Source organism: Hemiscyllium ocellatum, chromosome 12, assembly GCF_020745735.1.
Source record: "Hemiscyllium ocellatum isolate sHemOce1 chromosome 12, sHemOce1.pat.X.cur, whole genome shotgun sequence".
NCBI lineage: Eukaryota > Metazoa > Chordata > Chondrichthyes > Orectolobiformes > Hemiscylliidae > Hemiscyllium > Hemiscyllium ocellatum.
Window position 1 is genome coordinate 72,720,026 of NC_083412.1, and position 25,101 is coordinate 72,745,126.

The 25,101-nt window shown below is 39.3% G+C and overlaps 1 protein-coding gene across 3 annotated transcripts in view; it reads left to right on the top strand.

The window, feature by feature from the left end:
* Positions 1–24,454, top strand: part of tmem45a (transmembrane protein 45a) — a 96,028-nt gene extending 71,574 nt beyond the window's left edge. For 2 of the 3 annotated variants that reach the window (XM_060833169.1, XM_060833170.1), the window contains exons 6-8: positions 5,600–5,784; positions 13,088–13,233; positions 23,731–24,454. In XM_060833169.1, coding sequence (XP_060689152.1) covers positions 5,600–5,784; positions 13,088–13,233; positions 23,731–23,824 — 425 coding nt within the window. In that variant the 3' untranslated portion in view covers positions 23,825–24,454. Of the gene's footprint in view, positions 1–5,599; positions 5,785–13,087; positions 13,238–23,730 lie in introns of those variants that run through there. The other variant, XM_060833171.1, reaches the window with a different exon arrangement.
* Positions 24,455–25,101: the final 647 nt, after the last annotated feature.

Consider the following 25,101-nt stretch of genomic DNA (forward strand, 5'->3'; position numbering starts at 1 on the left):
GGGTGCAGATTCATAGTTCCTTGAAAGTGGAGTCGCAGATAGACAGGGTAGTGAAGAAAGCATTTGGTACACTTGCCTTTATTTGTCAGTGTACTGAATATAGGAGTTGGGATTGCATGTTGAAGCTGTATAGGACATTGGTTAGGCCATGTTTAGAATACTCTGTTCAATTCTGGTCTCCCTGATAGAGGACAGATCTTATGAAACTTGAAAAGGATTCAGAAAAGATTTACAAGGATGTTATCAGGGTTGGAGAGTTTGAGCTATAAGGAGAGATTGAATAGGCTGGGGTCGTTTTCCCTGGAACATTAGAGGGTGAGGGGTGACCTTCTAGAGGTTTATAAAATCATAAAAGGGCATAGATAGGGTGAATAGCCAAGGTCTTTTCCCCAAGGTAGGGGACTCCAAAACTAGAGAGCACAGGTTAAGGTAAGAAGAGAAGGATTTTGAAAGGACCTAATGGGCAACTTTTTCACATAGAGGATGGTGTGTGTATGGAATAAGCTGCCAGAGGAAATGGTGGAGACTGGTACAATTACATTTAAAAGGCATCTGGATGGATACATGAAGAGGAATACAGGTCAAATGCTGACAAATGTGAATTTGTTCAGCATGGATGAAACGGACTGATGGGTTTGTTTCCATGCTGTACAACACTCTGACTATAATTCTAATCAAAGTTGGATTTTCAAAACTCTAAGGAATATACCCAAATGATACATGTAGAATGAAGCAGTGTTTCTTTAAAATTCTTTCTTGGAGTATGAGCATCACTGGCAAGGCCACCATTTATTGCCCATCCCTAATCACATCTAAAATGGTGGCGGTTGAGCACCCTCCTTGAACTACTGCAGTCTTTCAGGTGTTGGGACACCCACAGTACTCTCTGAAAAGGATTCCAAGTCTTTGAATCAGCGACAGTAAATAAATAGAGTTCTAAAACTGAATGGTCTGTCTGAAAGGGGAACTACGAGATGGTGGAACTCTCTTGCATCTGCTGCCGTTGTCCATTCTGGTGGTTGAGGTCATAGGTTTGGAAGGTGTTGTTAAAGTTTTACTGAGTTCCTGTAGTGCATCTTGTAGATGCTACTGCTGTGTGTCAATGATGGAGAGATTAAATATTGAAAGTGTTGAATGGGGTGCCACTCACAGCTTCTTGAATATTGTTGGGAGCTGTCACACTGAGGCAAATGGAGAGTTTTCCGTACACACAATGGTATCTGCAGGATGTTGATAGTGGCAGATTCAATGATGGAAATACTATTGAACATCAAGGGAAAACGATTGAATTCTGCCTTTTTGGACATGCTCAGTGTCTGGCACATTTGTGATACTATACACCTGTTACTTACCACAGGAGTCTACAGCCTCCATGCTGTCCAGGTCTTGCTGCATATGGACCAGTGCTGAAAATGCACAGGTGCAAAGAGCATTTTTTTTCTCCTGAAAGCAATCAAATCACTGAGAAAAAAATCAAATATGATTGTGATCAGTTTTGAAAAGTCTGCCCCAATATGGCAGAGACAATATCTGTGAGTTGTGCCTCCAATCATTGAGTATGACTGTCTGTTGCCCCACTCAGATTCCCTCATCAAGAGAAAGAGTCTGTGATTGGAGAAACAGCGAGGTGGGAGTCAGTGAACTGTGCTTGGGGACAAAGCTGCACAATGTCCCACCCAAAGCTGCAGTGGTCTGAGTGACCCAGGGCAAAGTGCAGTGAGATTGGCCCAGATCCTGAGCTGTAATGGGAGGGTCTGAACTGAGGTAATCTGAGGTTATAGGAAACTGAAAATATCAACAAAAATAAAATGCTTCCTTTGAGTCAGTTGGAGATCAATCTTTTTTCAGGCATAAGCTCACATCAGTAAGGTACTTCTGAAGCTTTGTAATAAGGTTGCATTGAACCGATCCGTGTCTAAGTACATTAAGGCTGAAGAATTATCAATCTAACTGGTTCAAACACAATTATAGTCATAGGTATTGCTTTGCTTGCTTATTTAGCTTAATATAACTCTGAAGTCTACAAAGAATAATTTAGGAGAAAATTAATCCACCAAGGACAGAGTTTGAGACTTGGAGACTGCAAGCTCTGGTTATCCAACTAATTTGTTTGGTTGCTCTTGCATCAACAAATTGTTATGCTGAAGTTTTCCTTAAGAGAAAAAGAATGTGATAGAATCCAATGTTATATAGATTAATTTTGGGCTGTGAAAGGTGAATGGAAGAGATGACAGTGAATCCTGTAGCTATTGAGTGAGGACAGTGAGTTTTGGGTGAAGAACATGGGTATTTCATTTCAAGATGTGGTTGGAGTGAATGGGCTGATGAGAGAGTGTGCAAAGCCAAATGTGTAATGTTTATATGACATTTACCCTTAGGAAATGCTTGGAATCATATAATTTTCATTTGGAAGCTCCTACCCTAATTCATTATCAATAAATTTGAAACATCCAACGTCAACTTTGTGAGTTTATCATCCCATTTTGGTAACAGGTTATGGGCAATTTATTGACAATAATTAACAAAATGTCATATGTATAAATCCCACATTAAAAGATTTAGAAATAGACAGGAACTTATCCAGTTTTTAGTTTTCATGCTATCTAAATCTACATAACGATGAATACCCTAAAAATATCACAAATATAGAGGGTAATGCTTTACATGAGTATGAAAAATGGTTTTGACAAGGACTGCTTCGGTATCTGTGGAGATGTAAACGGTACTTAATATTATGCGATCATCAGCAAACATCCCTGCTTCTGAACTTGTGTTGGAGGGAAGATGGTTGAGCCTAGCACTCAACCTTGAGGAAATCCTGCAGAAATGTTCTGGGACTAAAGTGATTGACTTCCAATAATCACAACAGTCTTCCTTTGTACTAGATCTGAATCCAACTAATGGAGAGATATCCCCCAATTCCCATTTACACCACTTCTTTCAGAGCTCCCTGATGGCATACTCAGAAGGCATCCATCCTCACCTAACCTCTGCAGTTGATCTCTTTTGTCCACATTTGGATCAAGGCAGTCATGAAGTCAGGAGATGAGTGGCCCTGGCAGAACCCAAATCATCACAAATACCTCTAAAAGTGACGCAGTTTATCTGATGCACAGCAATAAGGACATAGAACAATACAGTGCAGAACAGGCCTTTCGACCCTCAATGTTGCGCCGACCTATCTAAGCCCATCCCCCGACACTATTCCATCATCATCCATATGCTTATCCAAGAACTGTTTAAATGCCTCTAATATGGCTGAGTTAACTACATTGGCAGGCAGGGCATTCTACATCCTGACCACTCTCTGACTAAAGAACCTGCCTCTGATATCTGTCTTAAATCTATCACCCCTCAATTTGCAGCTATGTCCCCTCATACAAGTTGATATCATCATCCTTGGAAAAAAGACTCTCACTATCCACTCTATCTAATCTACTGATCATCTTGTATGTCTCTATTAAATCCCCTTTTGGCCTTCTTCTCTCCAATGAGAACAGACCCAAGTCCCTCAGCCTTTCCTCATAAGACCCTCCCTCCAAACCATGCAACTTCCTGGTAAATCTCCTCTACACCTTTTCCAATGCTTCCACGTCCTTCCCGAAATATGGCAACCAGAACTGTACACAATATTCCAGGTGAAGCTGCACTAGCGTTTTGTACAGTTGCAGCATGGCATCATGGCTCCGGGAACTCAAATTCTCGACCAATCAAACCTAACACACCGTATACCTTCTTAACAGCACTATCAACCTGGTGGCAATTTTCAGGGATCTATTTACGTGGACACCAAGATCCCTCTGCACATCCACACTGTCAAGAATCTTTCCATTGACCCAGTATTCTGCCTTCCTGCTATTCTTCCCAAAGTGAATCACCTCACATTTTTCTGAATTGAATTCCATTTGCCACCTCTCAGCCCAATTCTGCAGTTTATTAAAGTCCCCTGCAACCTGCAACATTCTTCTACACTGTCCACCATTCCACTGACTTTAGTGTCATCTGCAAACTTACTAATCCATCCACCTGTGCCTGCGTCCAAGTCATTTATAAAAATGACAAACAGTAGTAGTCCCAAAACAGATCCTGTGGCACACCACTGGTAACCGGACTCCAGGCTGAATATTTTCCATCAACAGATAACACCTCCTCCTTACTAACCTCATTCCTTTCTAGTCTAATAGCTGGTATCTCAGTCTTCTCCTCTACAATATTCTCTTTTTCTTGAGTGAAAACAGATGATAAATATTTGTTTAGCACCTCTCCGATCTCCACAGGGTCCACAGGTCCCACTGCTGTCTTTGCCTGGCCCTATTCCTACCCTAGTCATCCTTTTATTTCTCACATATTGATAGAAAGCTTTAGGGCTCTCCTTTATTCCACCTGCTGAAGACTGCTCATGTTGCCTCCTTGCTCTTCATAACTCTCACTTTAAATCATTCGTAGCAAATCTGTAACACTCCATTGCCTCATCTGAACCATCTCATCTCAACGTTCAATAAGCCCCTATCTTCCGCTTAACAAGAGCTACAATTTCTTTAGTAAACCACAGTTCCCTTACCTTATCACTTCCTCCCTGCCTGACAGGGACATACCTAGCAATGACATGCAATATTTGTTCTTTAAACCAGCTCCACATTTCGATTGTCCCCATCCCCTGCATTTTGCTACCCCATTTTATGCCTCCTAAGCCTTGCCTAATCACATTATAATTGTCAATCCCCCATCTATAATTCTTGCCCTGTGTTATGTACATATCCCTTTCCATCGCTAAACTAAACAACCGAATTATGATCACTCTCTCCAAAGTGCTCTCCAAGAGCTAATTGGAGTGTTGCCTTAAATAATCTTGTTTAGTTTTTGGCCTAAAAAATATTTCTTCACAATATTTTATCTGATATCATCAAAATTCCATCTAATGATAGTAGTATTGAGGAAAAAATTAAATGATTTTTCTAAGTGTTACTGTGTTGTGTATAGAATTGAGTTTGATGGTCCTGCAAATATGCCGTTTTGTAATTCAAAATGCAGTTCCTGTGGGATTTTAATTTAGATGCAATTGGATCCTTTGGGGTCATTTTATAAATTTTTCATGGCTATTTTGTAAGTGTTTTGTGTAATTTGTGAATAAACAATGAACTTCATTATTAGGTTTAATTAACTACATTCATTGCTTGCACTTTTTATTTTAAATTTTGCAGCATGCATTGTGGGAGGAGGGTTCTTACTTCTGTATGGGTGATTGAAATAAACAAGGGACAAATGTCGACAAGTGCTTGGATATTCTTGCTAATAATTAAACTATGCATATTCTTTCTCAGCACAAAAGTCAAAACAGGTTGAATCTCTGAATACTTTCTCAATGTTTGCTTCTGTTTCAGAGAAACCTCTGTCAAAGTTGCAGCCAACAACTGGGAGAACCCCACAAACCAATTCATCTGAAAATGACAAATGTAACGCTTTAGGAGAGATTAATAGTGTTTGACTTCCATACATTCGCTAGTTCAGTTGGTAAAATCTAGAATGTGTGAGAATCACCTAGGAAGGTATTCCTTGCTACCCAACATCCCCCACAATAATCATTTTATTTACTCTGCAGGTTTTTTGTTTTATTACCATGTTCATGGTCGTGCGATGCTTGATATTCATGTGCACATCCTGCTGTTGGTGGCCGTGTTTGGTGGTTCTCTTAGCATCTTTCTTGAAGTTTTCCTCCGGGGGAATATAGTACTGGAGCTTTTGAGGACAAGCCTTTGTATACTGCAGGGCAGTTGGTTCTGGCAGGTAAGGACTACTTTTGATTTGAATTTTCTCCTCCCTCTTCCATAAACTATGAATACTAATCCCTCCTTAAATCCACCACTTCTAGTGTGTAAGCAGGAAAATAGAATAAGAGACAATGACTGGGTAACACTGGTGAGAGAAAACAAACAAACTTCAAGTTAATAATGAGAAAAGAAATGATGGTAAAGGAGCAAAATGAGATTTGTGGCAATAAAATGTGTAAAGATGGAAGTGGGAAAGATACTCCAAACTATTGAGGATTACAGCTGAAGCCCAGCATGCATGAACAGAAATCATTTATGGCTTTGCTTTTGCAGTTCAACTATTTGGCATAAAATATCTATATTGTCAGTGTATAAGCACACTAGACAGAAATGTAGGCACTTTGCCTTTATGTGCCAGATCATATGGTTTCTTAGGTCTTTAACTGGCCTAACAACTGGGTGCAGGTGTAACTAAATGCAATTACGATTGATGAAATTAACCCACATGATTGTTGGAAATATAGAATTTTAAAATAAATTATATGGGGCCAACAGTGGAAATATCACATGTTTGCAATAGATTGATGCATGCTACCGTAACTTTGACTTCATGCCTGCAACTTAGTTACGCAAAAGAAGGGCAATTTAGCCTCCACTGACCATTATCAAAACCCCATTAACAGTCTAGGGCGTGAATCACACAGGTTAGAAGTCCAATCTCTATAAGGCCATATGAAGTTTGACCCAATTTTTGCTCTCGAACAGCCGTAACCTGCAGGATAGGAGTCATAAATTTATGGCAAAAATGTAAACCGATAACATCTATTTAAATGTTGTGAGTTGAAATATTTCAAACCCCAGCCCTTTAAAAAGATTTTGTATAAACAAGGTTGTTGTCAGTCAGATTAAACAAAGTCACACGTTTCCAGAACACATTTACTGAAAGGACATCTGATGTATCTTGGGTTAAAAATATACTATCTGCTCCCAAAGTTTCAATAGGTATTGTTCTTGCTATATCCCAAGGCTTTTTATTAAAACAAAGTGTTTAAAACACTTCTCTCAGTAGAAGGGCTGTGACTACATTTTGATTTAAAATAATTTTTTATTCATTGGAAAATGCTATGCCAGCATCATTTATTTTCTATCCTTAATTGCTTTTGGGAAAGTTGAGGTGAGGTGCTTTTTTGAACTGCTGCAGTCTGCGGGGGTTAGATTCATCCACAGTGCTGTTAAAAGGAAGCTATTGGATTTTAACCAAGTGAAAAGGCTATTTAGGGATTTGCTGTCCTTGATGTGATTATTAAATAGAAATTTAATAGATTTGAAATCTTTGGATGGGTTTTATGTATGAGAGAACTTCTCTCTATCACGTCCATCTAAATGAAAGCTCTAGTAAAGGGTTACAAGTTTGTTTTCCCATGTCCATGATATCTGTCCATAATACACACTGGTTGGGTGGATATGAAAGTGCTGTGGCAGGTATGATGTGGTGTGGATTGATGTATCAGGTGGCTTGTGTGATGAGGGACAGTCAGGGAGGGGTAAGAGCTTCTACAAAGCTTGGACGAAGTCCCAGAGAATGAAGGTGGCTGTTCTAATTCCACATTCAACATTCATCCATTTCCATGGCTGCCTCAAGTTATCAACTTGCCCCCACTCCTCTGGAATGAAAATTACATGAGGCAGACTCCTTTATATCGAAGACAATGTATGGAGTTGGGTGATTTCCTGATTCAAATTACCAACCTGAAATTAAAAGTCCAGTTCGTAGTGTTCACCTGAATCTGAAATGATTCAAGATTTCTGCTATGTTGCCAAATTAGCTCTTCCAAATGTTTTGCTTGATCATTGCATGATGAAGAATATCCTATTATCAGTCTTCAGTTTCAACATGTTTCTATGTGCAACTGGCATGGTTTAGTTTGAAGTAGTATTTTCAATTTACCTTCTCTAAAAAATACTCTTAAGGTCACTTCTGAATCATATCCTCTATATTGTTTTAACTATCAAGAATCCTGTTTTCCTTGATTACTGCTTGGCAGTGATTGACCTTGCATGAGGAATTTATTCATAAACTGTTGTGGGTGTTTATAATGACCAAAGGGTGAAAACTGCTAAATGGGTACAGTGCTAATCAGAGCAATGGTTTGAAAGTTTGGATTTAGAAAACAGTTTCAGTCGTAATGACAGATTTCTGGACATTTTAAACCGTATATCTGAAAATTAGCTCTCAAAAGCTAAGTGCTCAAAGGCTGATTACATGCCATTTCTGTGGAGCAGCATATATGAGCTAACCCAGCATTTCAGTTTAAGACTTGACCATCTTGATCAATTTAGTGATTTTTTGGCCCTTAACTTATTCAGGGAGAATTGATCCCTGAATTATTTAAACCCTTAGGCCCAGAAATGGTTTGATCCGTCTGCCTGGTAGACTTTCCTGAACAATTTGCCAATAAAAAGAACATTAATTTCTGTAGAGGCAGGTGATCAGGACTTTATGGGAAGTATTGTGGTAAGACACAGTGAAGCTAAGGGAATTAAAAAATGCAACAGCAAAGCACTGCAAATGCTGGGAAACTGTAATCAAAACATAAAAACATAATCAAAACATCAAAACACAAAGAGGATTGATGAGGGCAGAGTGGTGGATGTGATCTACATGGATTTCAGATAGGCATTCGACAAGGTTCGACATGGGAGACTGGATGGCAGGGTTAAATCTCATGGAATACAGGGAGAGCTAGCCATTTGGATACAGAACTGGCTCGAAGGTAGAAGACAGAGGATGGTGGTGGAGGGTTGTTTTTCAGACTGGAGGCCTGTGACTAGTGGAGTGCCACAAGAACCAGTGCTAGGTTCACTACGTTTCGTCATTTATATAAATGATTTGGATGTGAAAATAGGAGATGACACCAAAATTGGAGGTGTAGTGGACAGTGAAGAAGGTTACCTCAGATAACAATGGAATCTTGATCAGATGGGCCAATGGGCTGAGGAATGGCAGCTGGAGTTTAATTTAGATAAATGTGAGGTGCTGCACTTTGGGAAAGCATATCTTAGCAGGACTTATACACTTAATGGTAAGGTTCTAGAGCGTGTTGCTGCACCTTGGAGTGCAGGTTCATAGCTCCTTGAAAGTAAAGTTGCGGGTAAATAGGATAGTGAAGAAGGCATTTGGTATGCTTTCCTTTATTGGTCAGAGTATTGAGTATAGGAGTTGGGAGGTCATGTTGTAGCTGTACAGGACATTGGTTAGGCCACTTTTGGAATATCGCTTGCAATACTGGTCTCCTTCTTATTGGAAAGATGTTGTGAAACTTGAATGGATTCAGAAAAGATTTACAAGAATGTTGCCAGAGTTGGAGAATTTGAGCTATAGGGAGGGGTTGACCATGCTGGGGCTGTTTTCCGTGGAGTGTCGGAGGCAGAGTGGTGACCTCACAGAGGTTTATAAAATCATCAGGGGCATGGATAGGAAAAAGAGACAAGATCTTTTCCCTGGAGGGAGGGGAGTGATATAAAAGTGACCTAAGGGGCAACTTTTTTATGCAGAGGGTGGTGTGTGTATGGAATGAGCTACCAGAGGAAGTGGTGGAGGCTGATACATTTACAGCATTTAAAAGGGACCTGGATGGTTATATGAATAGGAAGGGTTGAGAGAGATATGGGCCAAGTGCTATCAAATGGGACTAGATTAGGTTTGAATATTTGGCCAGCATGGACAAGTTGGACCAAAGGGTCTGCTTCCACGCTGTACATCTCAATGACTGGAAATGATCAGGTCGTGAGGAATCTTTGGAGAGAGAATGGAAGGATAACTTGTTGGGCTATTTTGTCCTATGGGTTCTTGAGCATCAATGAGAATACAAACCTATCACTCTGATTTGCAACTGTGGGTTACCTCTTTTACAGTTGAAACGGACAGAAATGTGTTGACAGTATGCATCAGAAAAGTAGATTTTCTATACCAGTGTCTTAATCATAACATGTTGGTGCATATTTTTACTCCATGTGATCCCATCAAATTATTAGTTGCACAGTGAGGACAGCAATCTAATCCACTGGTTCCAACTCTCATTGAGTTAGGAGTGCGGCTCCAAACTTCAATAAACATATTAATATGACTTATTCTCCAACACTACTATTCTGTCCTCAATGAGTAAACTTACTTGCAAAATAATGGCTATTTAGTATCTTTGTGCACCTCATACTCTACATAACAGTAGGGAGGCGTGCGTACTGTTTTTTTCAACCTTGTAGAGTTGAGATGTTTCAATGCTCAAAACTGTCAATGATACAGTAGTTAGATGTAAATGTAGTAATTACTTTTAAAATCACAGCCCAGTCTTCACATCTTCCCTGCTTTTGTCTCTTTCTATTCTTCCTAGACATAACATATTCCTCCAGGGCATTTAGCATTTAGCTTTAAAGTAATAAAAGCAGAACGAGAACAATAGTTTTGGAATCTGGTGGATTGATACTCTGCTAATTGAACTCCATTTTATGATCTAAATTTAAACATCTTCACAGAAGTTGCAATCTCAAAGTGCATGTTAAAATATGGCACTTTTTTGATTTGATTTATTATTGATACATGTACTTAGGGACAGTAAAAAGTTTTGGGTTTTTTTGCAGTTTCTGTGATGAGAATGCTGCACAATATTTTGTGGAACTTCAATTAATTGATTTTTATTCATTTAATGCCATTGATGAAAATATCCTAACATTTTAAATGCAAGTTTTGTGTTAGTTTATTAAGTTTTCCCTTCCCTGTTTTAATTAAATGTTTCTTTTGACTTAGAATCTTCCTTTAGATTATAGACCATGATACAGGTTGCCATTGGCAGTATGATACAAAACATGAAATCACAATCATCATTAAACTATTCCATGCAATGATGAAGACTGTAGTTTAAGAGGGTTTAGAGTATTGACATAAAATATTATGTTGAATTAGAAAGTAGCTCATCTGATTTGTTTTCATATGGCTAATGTTACTTACATGTGTTGCATATTTATAATTTTCCCTTATTTTTCAAATATTCAATAGAGAGCAGTGGCATAATTTACATCTGCTGAATGTTCCATGGAAGTGTTGGGGAATACAACATTTTGCCATTGTACAACAGTGGTCATCTGTGTTTTAATTGAGCGCTGATGATGAGCACAAGTCCATTATTTTTTAATAACATTAACTAATAATCAATGTTGCAAGCAAATGAGGAAAATCATGGTAATCCAGACAAAGTAATTTGGTATCTAAACAGCCCTTTCCCTCCAAGTTGAACTGTTCTTTTTATGTCTGTTTTTACAGGCTCACTGCCATGTTTCATGAAACCAAGTGGCGAGGAGATAATATCACACTGAGCCATACTAAACATTACTTAATAAAACAAAAGTGAAAATCATTAGGTCACTATATCTGCTTGCCTGTATTTGTGTGTTTGCTTTCACAACCTTGCTTGGTAGCATGGTAATTCTTGGTCTAAATCTAACATTTATTTGCAGTTCAAAAATATTTTGAAAATATGAATAAAATCAATTCAGATAAAAATGTTTCATAAAATATTTGCCAGGTATTGAGAAATCTTCCTCTTTTTTTGGCTTCTCCCATTTTACTTGGGACCATCACAATGCTGGTTGGCCACCCTTCTTTGTCTCTGCATGTCAGCCACTCAGACACTCATCCATTCTTCTGCATTTAAGATTCTTGCAATTTCATCTTTCTATTTGTCATTAGGCATTCCTCCTCTTACTCCTGGCAGTCCCACTTCATCACTTATTGTATAACCTTTCCTCTCTCCCTCTGCAACAGATGGCTTTCCAATTGAATCTCCACTTTCTCTTATGCTGCCACATTCCTCACTGACCTCCTGATGTGCTGGTTCCTGATTTTATCTTTTCTTAACACTCAACAGAGTGGTGTAACCAGAGTGGTGCAGCAGGAGTGTGCTGGACCCAGAAGCCAGAGGTTGATTTATCAGAATCATCCTCTGCTTTTTTTAGGGCAGCACGGTGGCTCAGTGGTTAGCACTGCAGCCTCACAGTGCCAGGGACCTTGGTTCAATTCCAGCCTTGGGTGACTACATCTGTGGAGCTTGCATGTTCTCCCCGTGTCTGTGTGGGTTTCCATCGGGTGCTCTGGTTTCCTTCCACAGTCCAAAGATGTACAGATTAGGTGGATTGACATGCTAAATTGCCCCATAGTGTCCAGGGATGTGCAGGCTAGGTAGCTTAGCCATGGGAAATGTGGGCTTATGCAGATAGGGTTGGGGAGCTGGATGGGATACTCTTCAGAAGGTTACAGCAGACTCAATGAGCCAAAAGGTCTGTTTTTGCACTGTAGGGATTCTATGAACATATCCATCTTAGCATTTAGATCTTATTAGCATCCAGTTATTGTTCCTCCCTTGTTAATAGTATTCAATTTTCTGCACAATATAGCAAGGCTGGTCTCGCAACGTTTTTTACATGTAGCATTAAACTGTACTTCTTCCACTTACTCCAACCAGGACTTATCAATCACTTAATTTCCACTTCAGTATTTGCATTTTCTGCTGCCACTGATCCAGATATTTGAAACTGCTTGCTTTCTCCCAGTCTTCACCCAAAGTTTTTAACCCTTCACTCTGGCCCTCTTGCCTAGCTCAACCTGACCATCATAAATTGGATCTTTGATCTACTGAACTGTATGCTTCTCTTTTCTCTAGTTCCACAGATATTTGGTAATGTTTTCATCACATCACCACATACCTCAATGTCATCTTAAAACATTATTGACCTTCGCACATCCTGTCTCACTTGTTCATTTTGAACATCCATGATATTCAGGAAGAGGAAGGCACTCACTGCTATTCCTTGGTGCAGTCCAAATTTGGCTTTGAAACTGTCACTGTCCCCCACACTGTTTCTTACTCTTGACTGGCACTCCTTGTACATTTCTATAATCGTTATACATACTTCTATGGGACTCCATGAGTTATTGCAAATTTCCAGACTTCCACCAGAGGCACCTATTCATAAATCTTCTCTAGATCAATGCATATTGTATTCGTTTGCTTGATATTATAGGAATATGACTGCAGAATGTGCTTTTACCTCCGTTTATATATTATTGATCAGTTTCTTTTCTCTAATTATACCACAGCACTTTTTGACTTTGTGAGGAAGGTAGCTTTAGTAAAACTAATTATCACGCTAAAATAGTATAATGGTTCCTTTCGAAGAGAAACTTAGGTTATAGCTATTGATAAAATCTAAAAATAATTACAAATATTTTCTGTCTCTTTAATCCAGATTATTTCATTTTTTTTTAGATTGGATTTATTCTGTATCCTCCAAATGGAAGCTCTGAATGGGACCAAACTAGTCATGATAATATGATGTTTATTACCATGTGTTATTGCTGGCATTATGCTATTTCACTCCTCATTGTGGCTCTTAGCTATGCCATTGTCAATTGGTGAGTACATGTTTTTTCCTCAATCTCATAGCTGAACACTGAGGGACTTAATTTCCTGCACACTATCTGAGGTGATATTTTATATCGATTAACTTGTTGCATTAACAATTGTATAAAGATACTGCATAGTGTATTACATAGTGTCTCTGAGGTTGTATTTTGTAACATTGATTAACTTATTGTATTAACAATTGTATAAAGAAACCCTTTTTTAAAGAAATGTATTAACCAGTGCAGCACCACAGAAAATTCAATCACCAAATTCACTTCTTTCAAGGAGAGCTAGAACTTCATAAAGAACTGAGCAACCTGTAGGGTTATCCAACTTCTGTAATATTTTGAAGACTGTAACAGTATATCTTCACCAAGATTAGAAAGAAAACATGACTGTCTTTATAACTTTGAAATTTTATTTATGTTCTGAAAACTATGTAAAGTTCTGAAGCCATAACATTACATTTTTAAATTCATTTTAATAAGCTCATGTACAAAAGTCAGTTACTTATCATGTTTATTTCCACAAATGAATAACAATTGTTCGAAACCTTCAAACATACAATGCATTTAAAAATTACTCTTCTTACTAGAACATTAAACTCCCATGTGCAGAGTTTTCCTGTCCTGCACCAGTTTTCTTATAGGTTGCCTACAAAACTCCTTGGGTGATCTTCCCCTTAAGATACCCAACTTGGTCACCCCAACAATCTTGGTCTAACCTTCCCACCTCACCATAAGAAACCTGTCTCACCGATCTGCTGCACTTGCCTGTTCCTGGGCTGCAGGACTGGCAATCTGGGCATTACTTATAGTCCCAGTCATGTCCACTGGAACTACTGTGCCAGTCAGACTGCTGAGTGTGAGTTGGAGGCATGCTCCTCACAGCATTAAATAGCTGCTTGTCTGCCCTGACTGGAAGGCTCCCAGCCAACTCATTATACATCATTGTTCAAAACATCCTGCTCACATTTCATCTGTTGATTTGCTCAATCAGTGCTACTTTTATCTGCATCACTGCTTCTGAATCAGCAACCTTCCTAACAGAAAGTACCTTCTTCTATGTAAGTGAATGGAACTGCTACAGAATGCTCACAGATGTACAAGTTTGGTTACTGGGCAGTGGTGGCAAAATGGAGAGGAACAGAGACACAAAGTAGTGGCTATGGGAAGAAGGCAAAATTAAAAATTGACGAGCTATGTGGCAGATTTCCTTTTTTAATGAGTCTGATGAGTATTGGACTATTGTCTTCCAATTCATCTTGTTTAAACACCAGAGCAGACACACATGCAGTTGTAACAATGTAGACTCAGATGGTTGTGGACATTCAACAATTCATAACATGCCTTTAAAACATATAAAGTTTCCCAGGAACATTATAAAACAAATATGTCATTGAACAGCATTACGGGATATTAGATCAGACCAGATGAGCAAAAGCTCAGTCGATGAGGTAGGCCGAAATGAAGAAAGTGACGTAGAGAGGAAATTAGTATTTTCCATAATTTATTGCCATCATACATCATGCTTCAGCAGAATTCCAGTATGATTGCCTATAGTGTGATACACTCACACTTCAATCCCATTTCTTTTCTTTGTTTTTAAGCTTAGATGCATGCTCTTAATCAGTCATGATGTGGAGGTGCTGGTGTTGGACTGGGGTGGACAAAATCAGAAGTCACATAACACCAGGTTATAGTCCAACAGGCTTATTTTAAATCACACTATTTCAGAACACTACTTCTTTATCAGGTAAAACAAAGTTACATGCTGGTGACAGCATGGCCAATTAATTCTAATGAAACAAAAACATAGGCACACCACTAAAATAAATGTGCTGTTCCTAATCCCTTCAAATATACCATTAAAGTGGTTACATTGCCTTGTTTGGCGAAGTAATATTTTTGTAAACAACAGTGATTTGACAGGCATTTTCCAGAATATTGCAGACTTTGCCTGTTTTTAGACATTGCAGTTTTTGAAAATCTATTAGAGTCATAGAGATATACAGTACGGAAACAGACCTTTGGGTCCAACTTGTCCAGGCCGACCAGATATCCGAACCTAATCTAGCCCCATTTGCCAGGACTTGGCCCATATCCCTCTAAACCCTTCCTATTCATAAACCAATCCAGATGCCTTTTAAATGCTGTAATTGTACCAGCCTCCACCACATCCTCTGGCAGCTCATTCCATCCACTCACCACCCTCTGTGAAAAAGTTATCTCTTAGGTCTCTTTTATATCTTTCCCTTCTCACCCTGAAACTATGCCCTCTAGTTCTGGACTCACCCAACCCAGGGAAAAGACCCTGTCCATTTATCCTATCCATGCCCCTCATGATTTTATAAACCTCTATTAGGTCACCCCTCAGCCTCCACTCTGCAGGGAAAACAGCCCCAGCCTATTCACCCTCTCCCTATACCTCAAATCCACCAATCCTGGCAATGTCCTTGGAAATCTTTTCTAACTCTTTCCAGGTTCACAACATCCTTCCAATAGGAAGGAGACCAGAATTGCACGCCATATTCCAAAAGTGGCCTAACCAATTTCCTGTGTAGTCACAACATGACCTTTTAACTCCTATACTCAATGCTCTGACCAATAAACAAAAACATACAAAATGCCTTCTTCACTATCCTATCTACCTGCAACTCTACTTTCAAGGAACAATGAACATGCACTCCAATGTCTCTTTGTTTAGCTTCATTCTCTAGGTCCTTACCATTAAGTGTATAAGACCTGCTAAGATTTGCTTTTCCAAAATGCAGCACCGCACATTTATCTAAATTAAATTCTGTCTGCCACATCTAAGCCCATTAGCCCATTTGATCAAGATCCTGTTGCACTCTGAGGTAACCTTATTTGCTATCCATTACACCTCCAATTTTGTAGTCATCTGCAAACTTACTAACTATACTTCCTATTTTCACATTCAAATCATTTATGTAACTTACAAAAAGTAGTGAACCCAGCATACCAGTGGTCACAGGCCTCTACTCTGAAAAGCAACCCTCCAGTACCGCCTTCTGTTTTCTACCTTCAAGTCAGTTCTGTATTCAAATGGTCAGTTATCCCTATATTCCATGTGATCTAATCTTGCTAACCAGTCTCCCATTGTGGAACGCCTTACTGAAGTCCTTATAGATCACGTCTACCACTCTGCCCTCGCCAATCCTCTTTGTTACTTCTTCAAAAAACTCAAGTTCGTGAAACATGATTTCCCGTGCACAAAGCCATGTTGACTATCCCTAATCAGTCCTTGCCTTTCCAAATACATGCTGAAAATGTGTTGCTGGTTAAAGCGCAGCAGGTCAGGCAGCATCCAAGGAACAGGAAATTCGACGTTTCGGGCCAGAGCCCTTCATCAGGAATAAGGAGAGTGTGCCAGGCAGGCTAAGATAAAAGGTAGGGAGGAGGGACTTGGGGGAGGGGCGATGGAGATGTGATAGGTGGAAGGAGGCCAAGGTGAGGGTGATAGGCTGGAGTGGGGTGGGGGCGGAGAGGTCAGGAAGAAGATTGCAGGTTAGGAGGGCGGTGCTGAGTTCGAGGGAATCGACTGAGACAAGGTGGGGGGAGGGGAAATGAGGAAACTGGAGAAATCTGAGTTCATCCCTTGTAGTTGGAGGGTTCCCAGGCGGAAGATGAGGCGCTCTTCCTCCAACCATCGTGTTGTTATGTTCTGGCGATGGAGGAGTCCAAGGACCTGCATGTCTTCGGTGGAGTGGGAGGGAGAGTTAAAGTGTTGAGCCACGGGGTGGTTGGGTTGGTTGGTCCGGGGGTCCCAGAGGTGTTCCCTGAAGCGTTCCGCAAGTAGGCGGCCCGTCTCCCCAATATAGAGGAGGCCACATCGGGTGCAGCGGATGCAATAGATGATGTGTGTGGAGGTGCAGATGAATTTGTGGCGGATATGGAAGGATCCCTTGGGGCCTTGGAGAGAAGTAAGGGAGGAGGTGTGGGCGCAAGTTTTACATTTCCTGCGGTTGCAGGGGAAGGTGCCGGGAGTGGAAACCTACTTTCCAAATACATGTAAATGGGGTCCCTCAGGATTCCCTCCAACAACTTACCCAGCACTGATGTCAGCCTCAATGGTTTATAGTTCCCTGGCTTTCCCTTACCACCCTTCTTAAACAGTGGCACCACGTTTGCCAACCTCCAGTCTTCTTCTACCTCACCTATGACTATCGATGATACAAATATCTCAGCAAGGCGTCCAGCAATCACTTTCCTAGCTTCCCACAGAGTTCTCAGGTACACCTGATTAGGTCCTGGGGATTTATCCACTTTTGTGTTTAAAGACATCCAGCACCTCCCCCTCTGTAATATGGACATTTTTCAAGATGTCAGCATCTATTTCCCCAATTTCTATATCTACTATCACCTTCTCCACAGTAAACACTGATGCGAAATACTCATTCACTACCTCCCCCATCTCCTGCGGCTCCACACTGCAGTTGCCTTGCTGATTTTTAAGAGGCCCTATTTGCTCCCTAGTTACCCTTTTGTCCTTAATGTATTTATAAAACACTTTGAATTTTCCTTAACCCTATTTGCCAAAGCCATCTCATGTTATCTTTTTGCCCTTCTGATTTCCCTATACTCCTATTGCCTTTATACTCTTCTGAGCATTCACTCAATCTATCCTGTTTATACCTGTCATATGCTTCCTCCTTTTTCTTATCCAAACCCTCAATTTCTCTTGTCATCCAACATTCCCTGTACCTACCAGCCTTTCCTTTCATCCTGACAGGAATATATTGTATCTGGACTCTTGTTATCTCATTTTTGAAGGGCTTCCTATTTTCTAGCCATCCTTTCATCTGCGAATATCTGCCCCAATCAGCTTTTGAAAGTTCTTGTCTGATACCGTCAAAATTAGCTTTCTTCCAATTTAGAACTTCAACTTTTAGATCCGATCTATCCTTTTCCATCACTATTTTAATACTAATAGAATTATGGTTACTGGCCCCAAAGTACTCCCCCTCTGACATCTCAATCACCTGCCTTGCCTTATTTCCCAAGAGTAGGTCAAGTTTTGCACCTTCTCTGGTCAGAACATCCACATACTGAATCAAAAGATTTTCTTGTACACATTTAACAAATTCCTCTCCATCTAAACATTTATCACTGTGGCAGTCCTAGTCGATGTTTGAAAAGTTAAAATCTCCTACCATAACCACCCTATTATTTTTACAGATAACTGAGATCTCCTTACAAATTTGTTTCTCAATTTCCTGCTGACTATTAGGAGGTCTATAATACAATCCCAATAAGGTGATCATCCCTTTCTTATTTCTCAGTTCCACCCAAATAACTTCCCTGGATATATTTCCAGGAATATCCTCCCCAAATACAGCAGTAATACTATGCCTTATCAAAAACGCCACTCCCCCTCCTGTCTTGCCTCTCTTTCTATCCTTCCCATAGCATTTGTATCCTGGAACATTAAGCTGCCAGCTCTGTCCATCTCTGAGCCACATTTCTGCATTTTCTATGTCCCATGTTCCTACTTATGGCCTGATTTCATCTGCCTTTCCTGTTCAGCCTCTTGCATTGAAGTAAATGCAATTTAATTTATCAGTCCTACCTTGTTCTCTGTTTTGTCCCTGTCTGCCCTGACTGTTTGACTCGCTTCTGTTCTCAACAGTACCAGTCTCAGACTGATCTCTTTCCTCACTATCTCCCTGGGTCCCACCCCCAACCTTACTAGTTTAAATCCTCCCGAGCAGCTCTAGCAAATCTTCCTGTCAGTTTATTGTTCCCTTTTCAATTCAGGTACAACCTATTCTTCTTATACAGGTCACTTCTGCCCCAGCAGATTCCAATGATCCAGAAATGTGAACCTTTCTCCCATGCACCAGTTCCTCAGCCATGCATTCATCAGCTCTATCCTTCTATTTCTACCTGTACTAGCTCATGGCACCGAGAGTAATCCAGATATTACTACCCTTGAGGACCTCCTTTTTAAATTCCTGCCTAACATTTTGTATTCTCCCTTCAGTTTTCCATCCTTTTCCCTTCCTATGTCATTGGTTCCAATGTATACAATGACCTCCCTTTCCTCTTTGAGAACATTCTGCACCCTCTGAGATATCCTTGATCCTGGCCAAACACCATTCCGATTGTTTTCGCTGTTGGCTACAGAAATATCTTCTGTGCCTCTGACTAGAGAGTCCCCATCACAATCGATTGCTTGGAACCTGACTTACTCCACATTGCATTAGAGCCTGTCTCGATACCAGAAACTTGGTTGTTCATGCTACATTCCCCTGAGAGTCCATCACACCCTACCTTTTCCAAAACAGCATATTTATTTGATCTGGGGATAGCCACAGAAGACTCCTGCATTACCTGCCTCCCCCTCCTACCTTTCCTGGAGTTAACTCATCTACCTGACTGTATCTGCGACTCATTGGTTATGAATTCAATCGTATCTCAAGACATTTACTGCAGACACAATCATCAGTAACATGGAAACTCTCCTTAAACTCCCACATCCAACAGAAAGATCATATCATCTACTAACGGCCATCTTTGCTCCTTCACAATCTACACACCCAGAAAATAGCACAGTCTTTTTGTTCTAAAAAGCAGTGCTTCAGGCTAACTTAGTATTTATGGTTTATATTTTTAAAATTTAATCCAGAGACAGATTTCAATAAAATATATAATCAAGAAAGAACCCACTCTATTCAGTCCTGCAGACTTATAGCAAGGACACAAGTTAAAACTGTACACTTACCTGTTGCTGTGCTGTGAGCTCTCCCACACAGGTTCCTCCAAGGTCAGCTGTGAATTTCACTGTTTGGTAATTTTTCCTTGACACACTCAGATTTCCAGGGACACATGAACTCAAACAGTAAAGAGAGTAACTGTGCAGATTCACTGCTGTGTCAGTTCACATTGTAGGTTTCTTTCTGTCTCCCTAACTGACCATATGGTCACTGCCTTTCTCCCTTTTACAAGTGCCATTGTTTTGACTTCTTTCCTCAAAGTTCCAAAACAAAGCAACAGCATATAAAACAGTAATTGCTACTCCTGGAATTCAAGGAAATTTCCTCCAACACCTAAAATACCTAAAAAAGAAGTAGCTCTTACAGCCACGATTTTTTCACATCCTCCATTTGGATTACCCAGAATCCTTTCCCAGCATTTACTTGCTCAATATTTGACTTAAAGTTGTATTTTTTAATAAAAAGATATTTTCACTTATTGTGCACTGGCCCTAACCTAATATGTATATCTCAAAAGCTGCTCAGGTAATGTGGATACTCATTCTTACAATGCAGAGTTCCACTGACTGGAAACAGTCAGACATTTGGATTTGTATTTCTCAAGTTTTCCAAGTTATTTTAGAATTATTAGATGGAAAATCAGGGGAGAATCCACCCAAGTTGCAATGATTTGTTCCATTATTGAGAAATAAAATAAACCTTGGCTAGGTTTTATGAAAAATTGGTCAAATGTCAATTTAGGGAAGTTTCATGAAAGGTTTCCCTCTGTGAGTTCTAGTGAGTAATTTCATGCATTTTTCTGCTTCTCCACCTCAATAAGTATGCCTCATTGTAGTGATTGGAACCAGGTTGACCTCATTGACTACAAGGTCATTGGCCCGGGTTAACAACCCCAATCAATCAGGAAAACCCTGGCTGACCAATATAACCAGGAGACACTAAGAAAAGGAAAAGAAAAAGTATATATAGCCAGGAATTAGACTCCTTAGGCGACTGACTCTGAGTTGGCCAGCCACAGCCAATGTACTGCAGGGAAAAGTTCTCTCGGCTGGAGGATTTTTAAAAAATAATATAACCAGGAGATTAGTCTCTTCTCAATTCAGGCAACTGATTCTGAGCTGGCTGGCTACAACCAGTGTACTGTGCACAAGTAAATAAATGATGATGGGATACCAGTCTCTGAGCAGTTATTTCACCCATATCCAACAGCACTGCCCTCACACAAGGTTGCACTCATTAGTGGCAAACGTGCTTGCTATTGCTGGGAACGTACAGTGTTCCAACGACTGGTGCCATAGGTAATGCTCAGCTGCCAGCCAGGATTGGAAACATAGAAACCAAGAGCAGGAGTAAGCGTTCAGCCCTTTGAGCCTGAGGGTTACTGAGGATTACACACCTTAGACTTTGAGACTTGGCTGTTTGGCTGAAGCACATTATATGGTTGCTGTGTAAGCTATGGGTAAGTACATATTGGTGTCACATGGGTATAGCACAGTGCCATAGCAACACATCCTTTCCCTTGACAGTTCATAATGGCAAACACAACAAGCTGCCTGAATTTGTGTCTGCAACAAAAGGCAAGGCAAGTTAGAAGTACTGTGAAACACTGACTGTGTGTGCCACATTACTCATTTACGCGATAGGCAGAACATACATATGGCTTGATGGCAGAGTCCAAGTAGTGGCAAACACCACTCCTGTGGCTATTGCTTCACTTGTTGCTCTAATGTTTGAGGTACCTCACCTATCCAGGTAAATCTGGCCACTTCTAAGGGCCTAGAATGACAACTTTAGTGGCTTTCATGAATTGAACTGATCCAGACTTGTAGACTCTTTGGTATTTACAGTACAGGAGACAATTCAGCCCAAACAGTATTTGCTGGCTAACAAAGATAGGTCTTCACCATTCAAATTTTCCAACTTTTGGTCTATGGCTCTGGAGGCTACCATCTTATTTATGCTCCTCATAATCTAATATACCTTGCTTAGGCTGCCACCTCAACCTTCACTGCTCTAGGAAAAACAGTAAGATATACAGTTGTCATGTATCTGATCAGGATAGTTATTAACCTGCAGATTGACTTTGATGCTCCCTATTTTAGCAGCAAGATAATGGAAGCTACATAGAGTCTGTTTTTTGTAGGCAGAACATATGCATGTGCTATGCCTATTTCAACTTAGCAATATAGGTTTCATCCATTTGTTGTTTAATGCCTTGGGACAATGCCTAGACAACACAACTTGCCTGGTTTGAAATTCAAACAAAGCCTGGCAGTTAACAGTCAATCTTCATTAATATCTCCAGTCCCCATGGTAATGCCTGTTCTAATCACTTTCCACACAATCAGTAATCTCCTCTCAGAAAGTATAAATGTTGGCTTTCCCCTTTATTTTTATTCTCAAAAATTATCCTGATGAGTTTCATGGTTTGTAGGACAACGTTACAGTCAGTTCTGCAGTAACATGCGTTTCCTCAACGCGAATTGGTTATGATGTGATTGATGAGTTTAGACCATTATTTGTAGAACGTGAACTTTCTTTACCTATATTGGCTATATTCTGATCCAGGTTCCATTAGTTTAAACGGCGCTATTGTTACATGATTTTCATATAGCACGGGGTCGCATGGGAATGGAACTATTGTGTTATATCAGAACTGGCTGTATTGATGTTTGCGCTACTGACTGTTACATTAATCACAATTTCTGGTACTGCCAAGAAACTGTGCATATTTCAAGACCATTCTGTTTCAATTGGGACACTTCCCTTTAAATGTCAAAAACAGCATCAAAACACATGACAACTACTTTGCTACAAAATCAATTGCTAGCCCAAACACCAACTCGAAAGCCCACCTTTTCAACACATTTTACATACAACTGTTTATATCACAAAGGAATAATGACTGATAATTTTTATTCTATGCAACACCATTATGCACTCAGAGACAACAAAAAGCTAAAACTATGAACAAGGACACGAAATAGTTGAAATGAAAATGGATTGTATTTGGCACAATATGAATTATTTAATTTTAAAAATGCAATTCTGCCACCTAGAGTCAAAATATATATCTTCACATAAAGAAGAATTTTCCTTGCCATTTTTCAGGAACTGTCATTTCAGTTTCCAAAATTGATAGTAGGAGGAATTCCCCGCTAGGTACTTCGGTTTGATAGAATCTTAGAAAACCCCAAACCACACTAGTGTTTTTCGGCTGTTCAGGTTTCACCATGAAAGGAAGAAGAATCATTTTAAATTATTTTGTATGCCATGAGCACAGGGAATGGCTAGCAGATGTTTTGCCATCCCTATTTACCCTTGGGGAGGTAGTGTGAGTTGCCTTACTTGAACCCCTGCTGTCCATATGGTGGACGTTCATCCATAATGCAGTTCAGAAAGGAATTCTGAGTTCTTTACCCAACAACATTGAAGGAAGGGCAATATATTTCTAAGTCAGGATCATTTGTGACTTGGAAAGGAACTTGGTGATATACCCTGCAAGGAGTTAAAACAGAGTTTGGAATGACTTGCACATTTAGATAAAAATAAGCAGTGTACCATGATGAATCAACAATCAGTCTTTTTTTTAAGCTTCAAACTTAAAAATTTTAATATTGTTCAAGAAACACAATCATAGCCCAAAGGCTGACAGCAGTATGATTTACATCTTACATTTTTAAAAGATAATTTGCAATGATTTCAGTCATTATTAATCATGCCATCATCAATTTCACCAAATTTACATATGTCCTTTTTATGTTTGTAGGGTGATTAATACAAAGTTAAAAAAGGTCGAGCCTCTGGAGATGGGACTGTTGAAGTCATCAGAAAAAGATCAAGAAGTTGAGGATGAAATATAGTCTTATAAATATTGCAGTTTGCTACCATTATGCCTTCTTTATGTATATATTCTTTTAGAATCTTTAATGTTTTCTGATGTTAAACTCTTTCATAAACCTGAACCTGTGTCTACAAAGGAGCACATGTATTGAACGATCATGTGTTTTGCATTGAAATGGACGGATTTAGGTACTTTTTTTTACTGCTGTCTTTTATTCCTATCAAATCAACTAGTGAAAAGAGTGACATTTGTGATCTTTACAATAATCAAAACTTGACCCTGATTTCCAAAAGCTTGAGTGACAAGTGAAAGGGGAAATACACACTTCAGTTTGTCTTTTATTTTCTATGTTTAAAAACTCATGTCTAAGTATGAACAAGTCCTGAAAGAAAATAACAATCTTTTGACAATAATGCTTCAAAAGAACTAGAAAACTTCAGAAAGCATTTTGCAAATGAAGAGCACAAGGATGAAATTAATTTATACCAATAATGCAGCAAGGATTTATATTAAACTTGCATCCTATCGTACATCCATTAAAAAAGAGAATTCAGTTTAGATTAAAATGGGCTGCCAAGTTATCATGAGTTCGTTTTGTACTACCATCTCTTCAAAAGTCAAAGGAAGATTTTGGTGCTCAAAACTATAAGCAGTGAAAATATTAACTTAAAAATTACATAGTATAAATTAAAAAGTGTAGACAACTTCTGTTGTAACATTACTTCAAACCAAATTTAAATCCTTAAATTCACATCAATGACTGAAGTGATATAAAATTTAGTTTGTGACTCTGAAGTGACAATGTCGGATTTAAAAGAATTGTAATATTTTACTTTTAAATGTTTTTGTGTAAAGTAAATCTATGAGTTTTGAAAATATGTTTCCAGAGATAGACATATGTGAAGGTGTTTGACATTACAAAGAAGCTTTAAACTGTATTCTTTCTGAAAACTTGCATTACCGGTATACTGCAATATATCTGACTTCATTCACTCCACTGACAAACACAGTGACCTAGTACTATGCCATGATTACATATCATAAATGACTGAAGTTGGAACTGCTTATCGTGGTAGAATGTTTCTTGTTCATGTGATGTTTTTGGTATTTCAAATTTAAATAGTGCAAGTTTCATAAAAACAACTAAGTAAAGATCACAGGAATAATATTAGTTTTAAACTGTAATCTAGAACTGGTGAACCAGTAAGCTGTATTACATCCATTACAAAAAAAGATTGAGTGCAATGTGAAACAGACTTCAGAGTCGCTGTGAACCATTTCATGCTATTGTCAAAA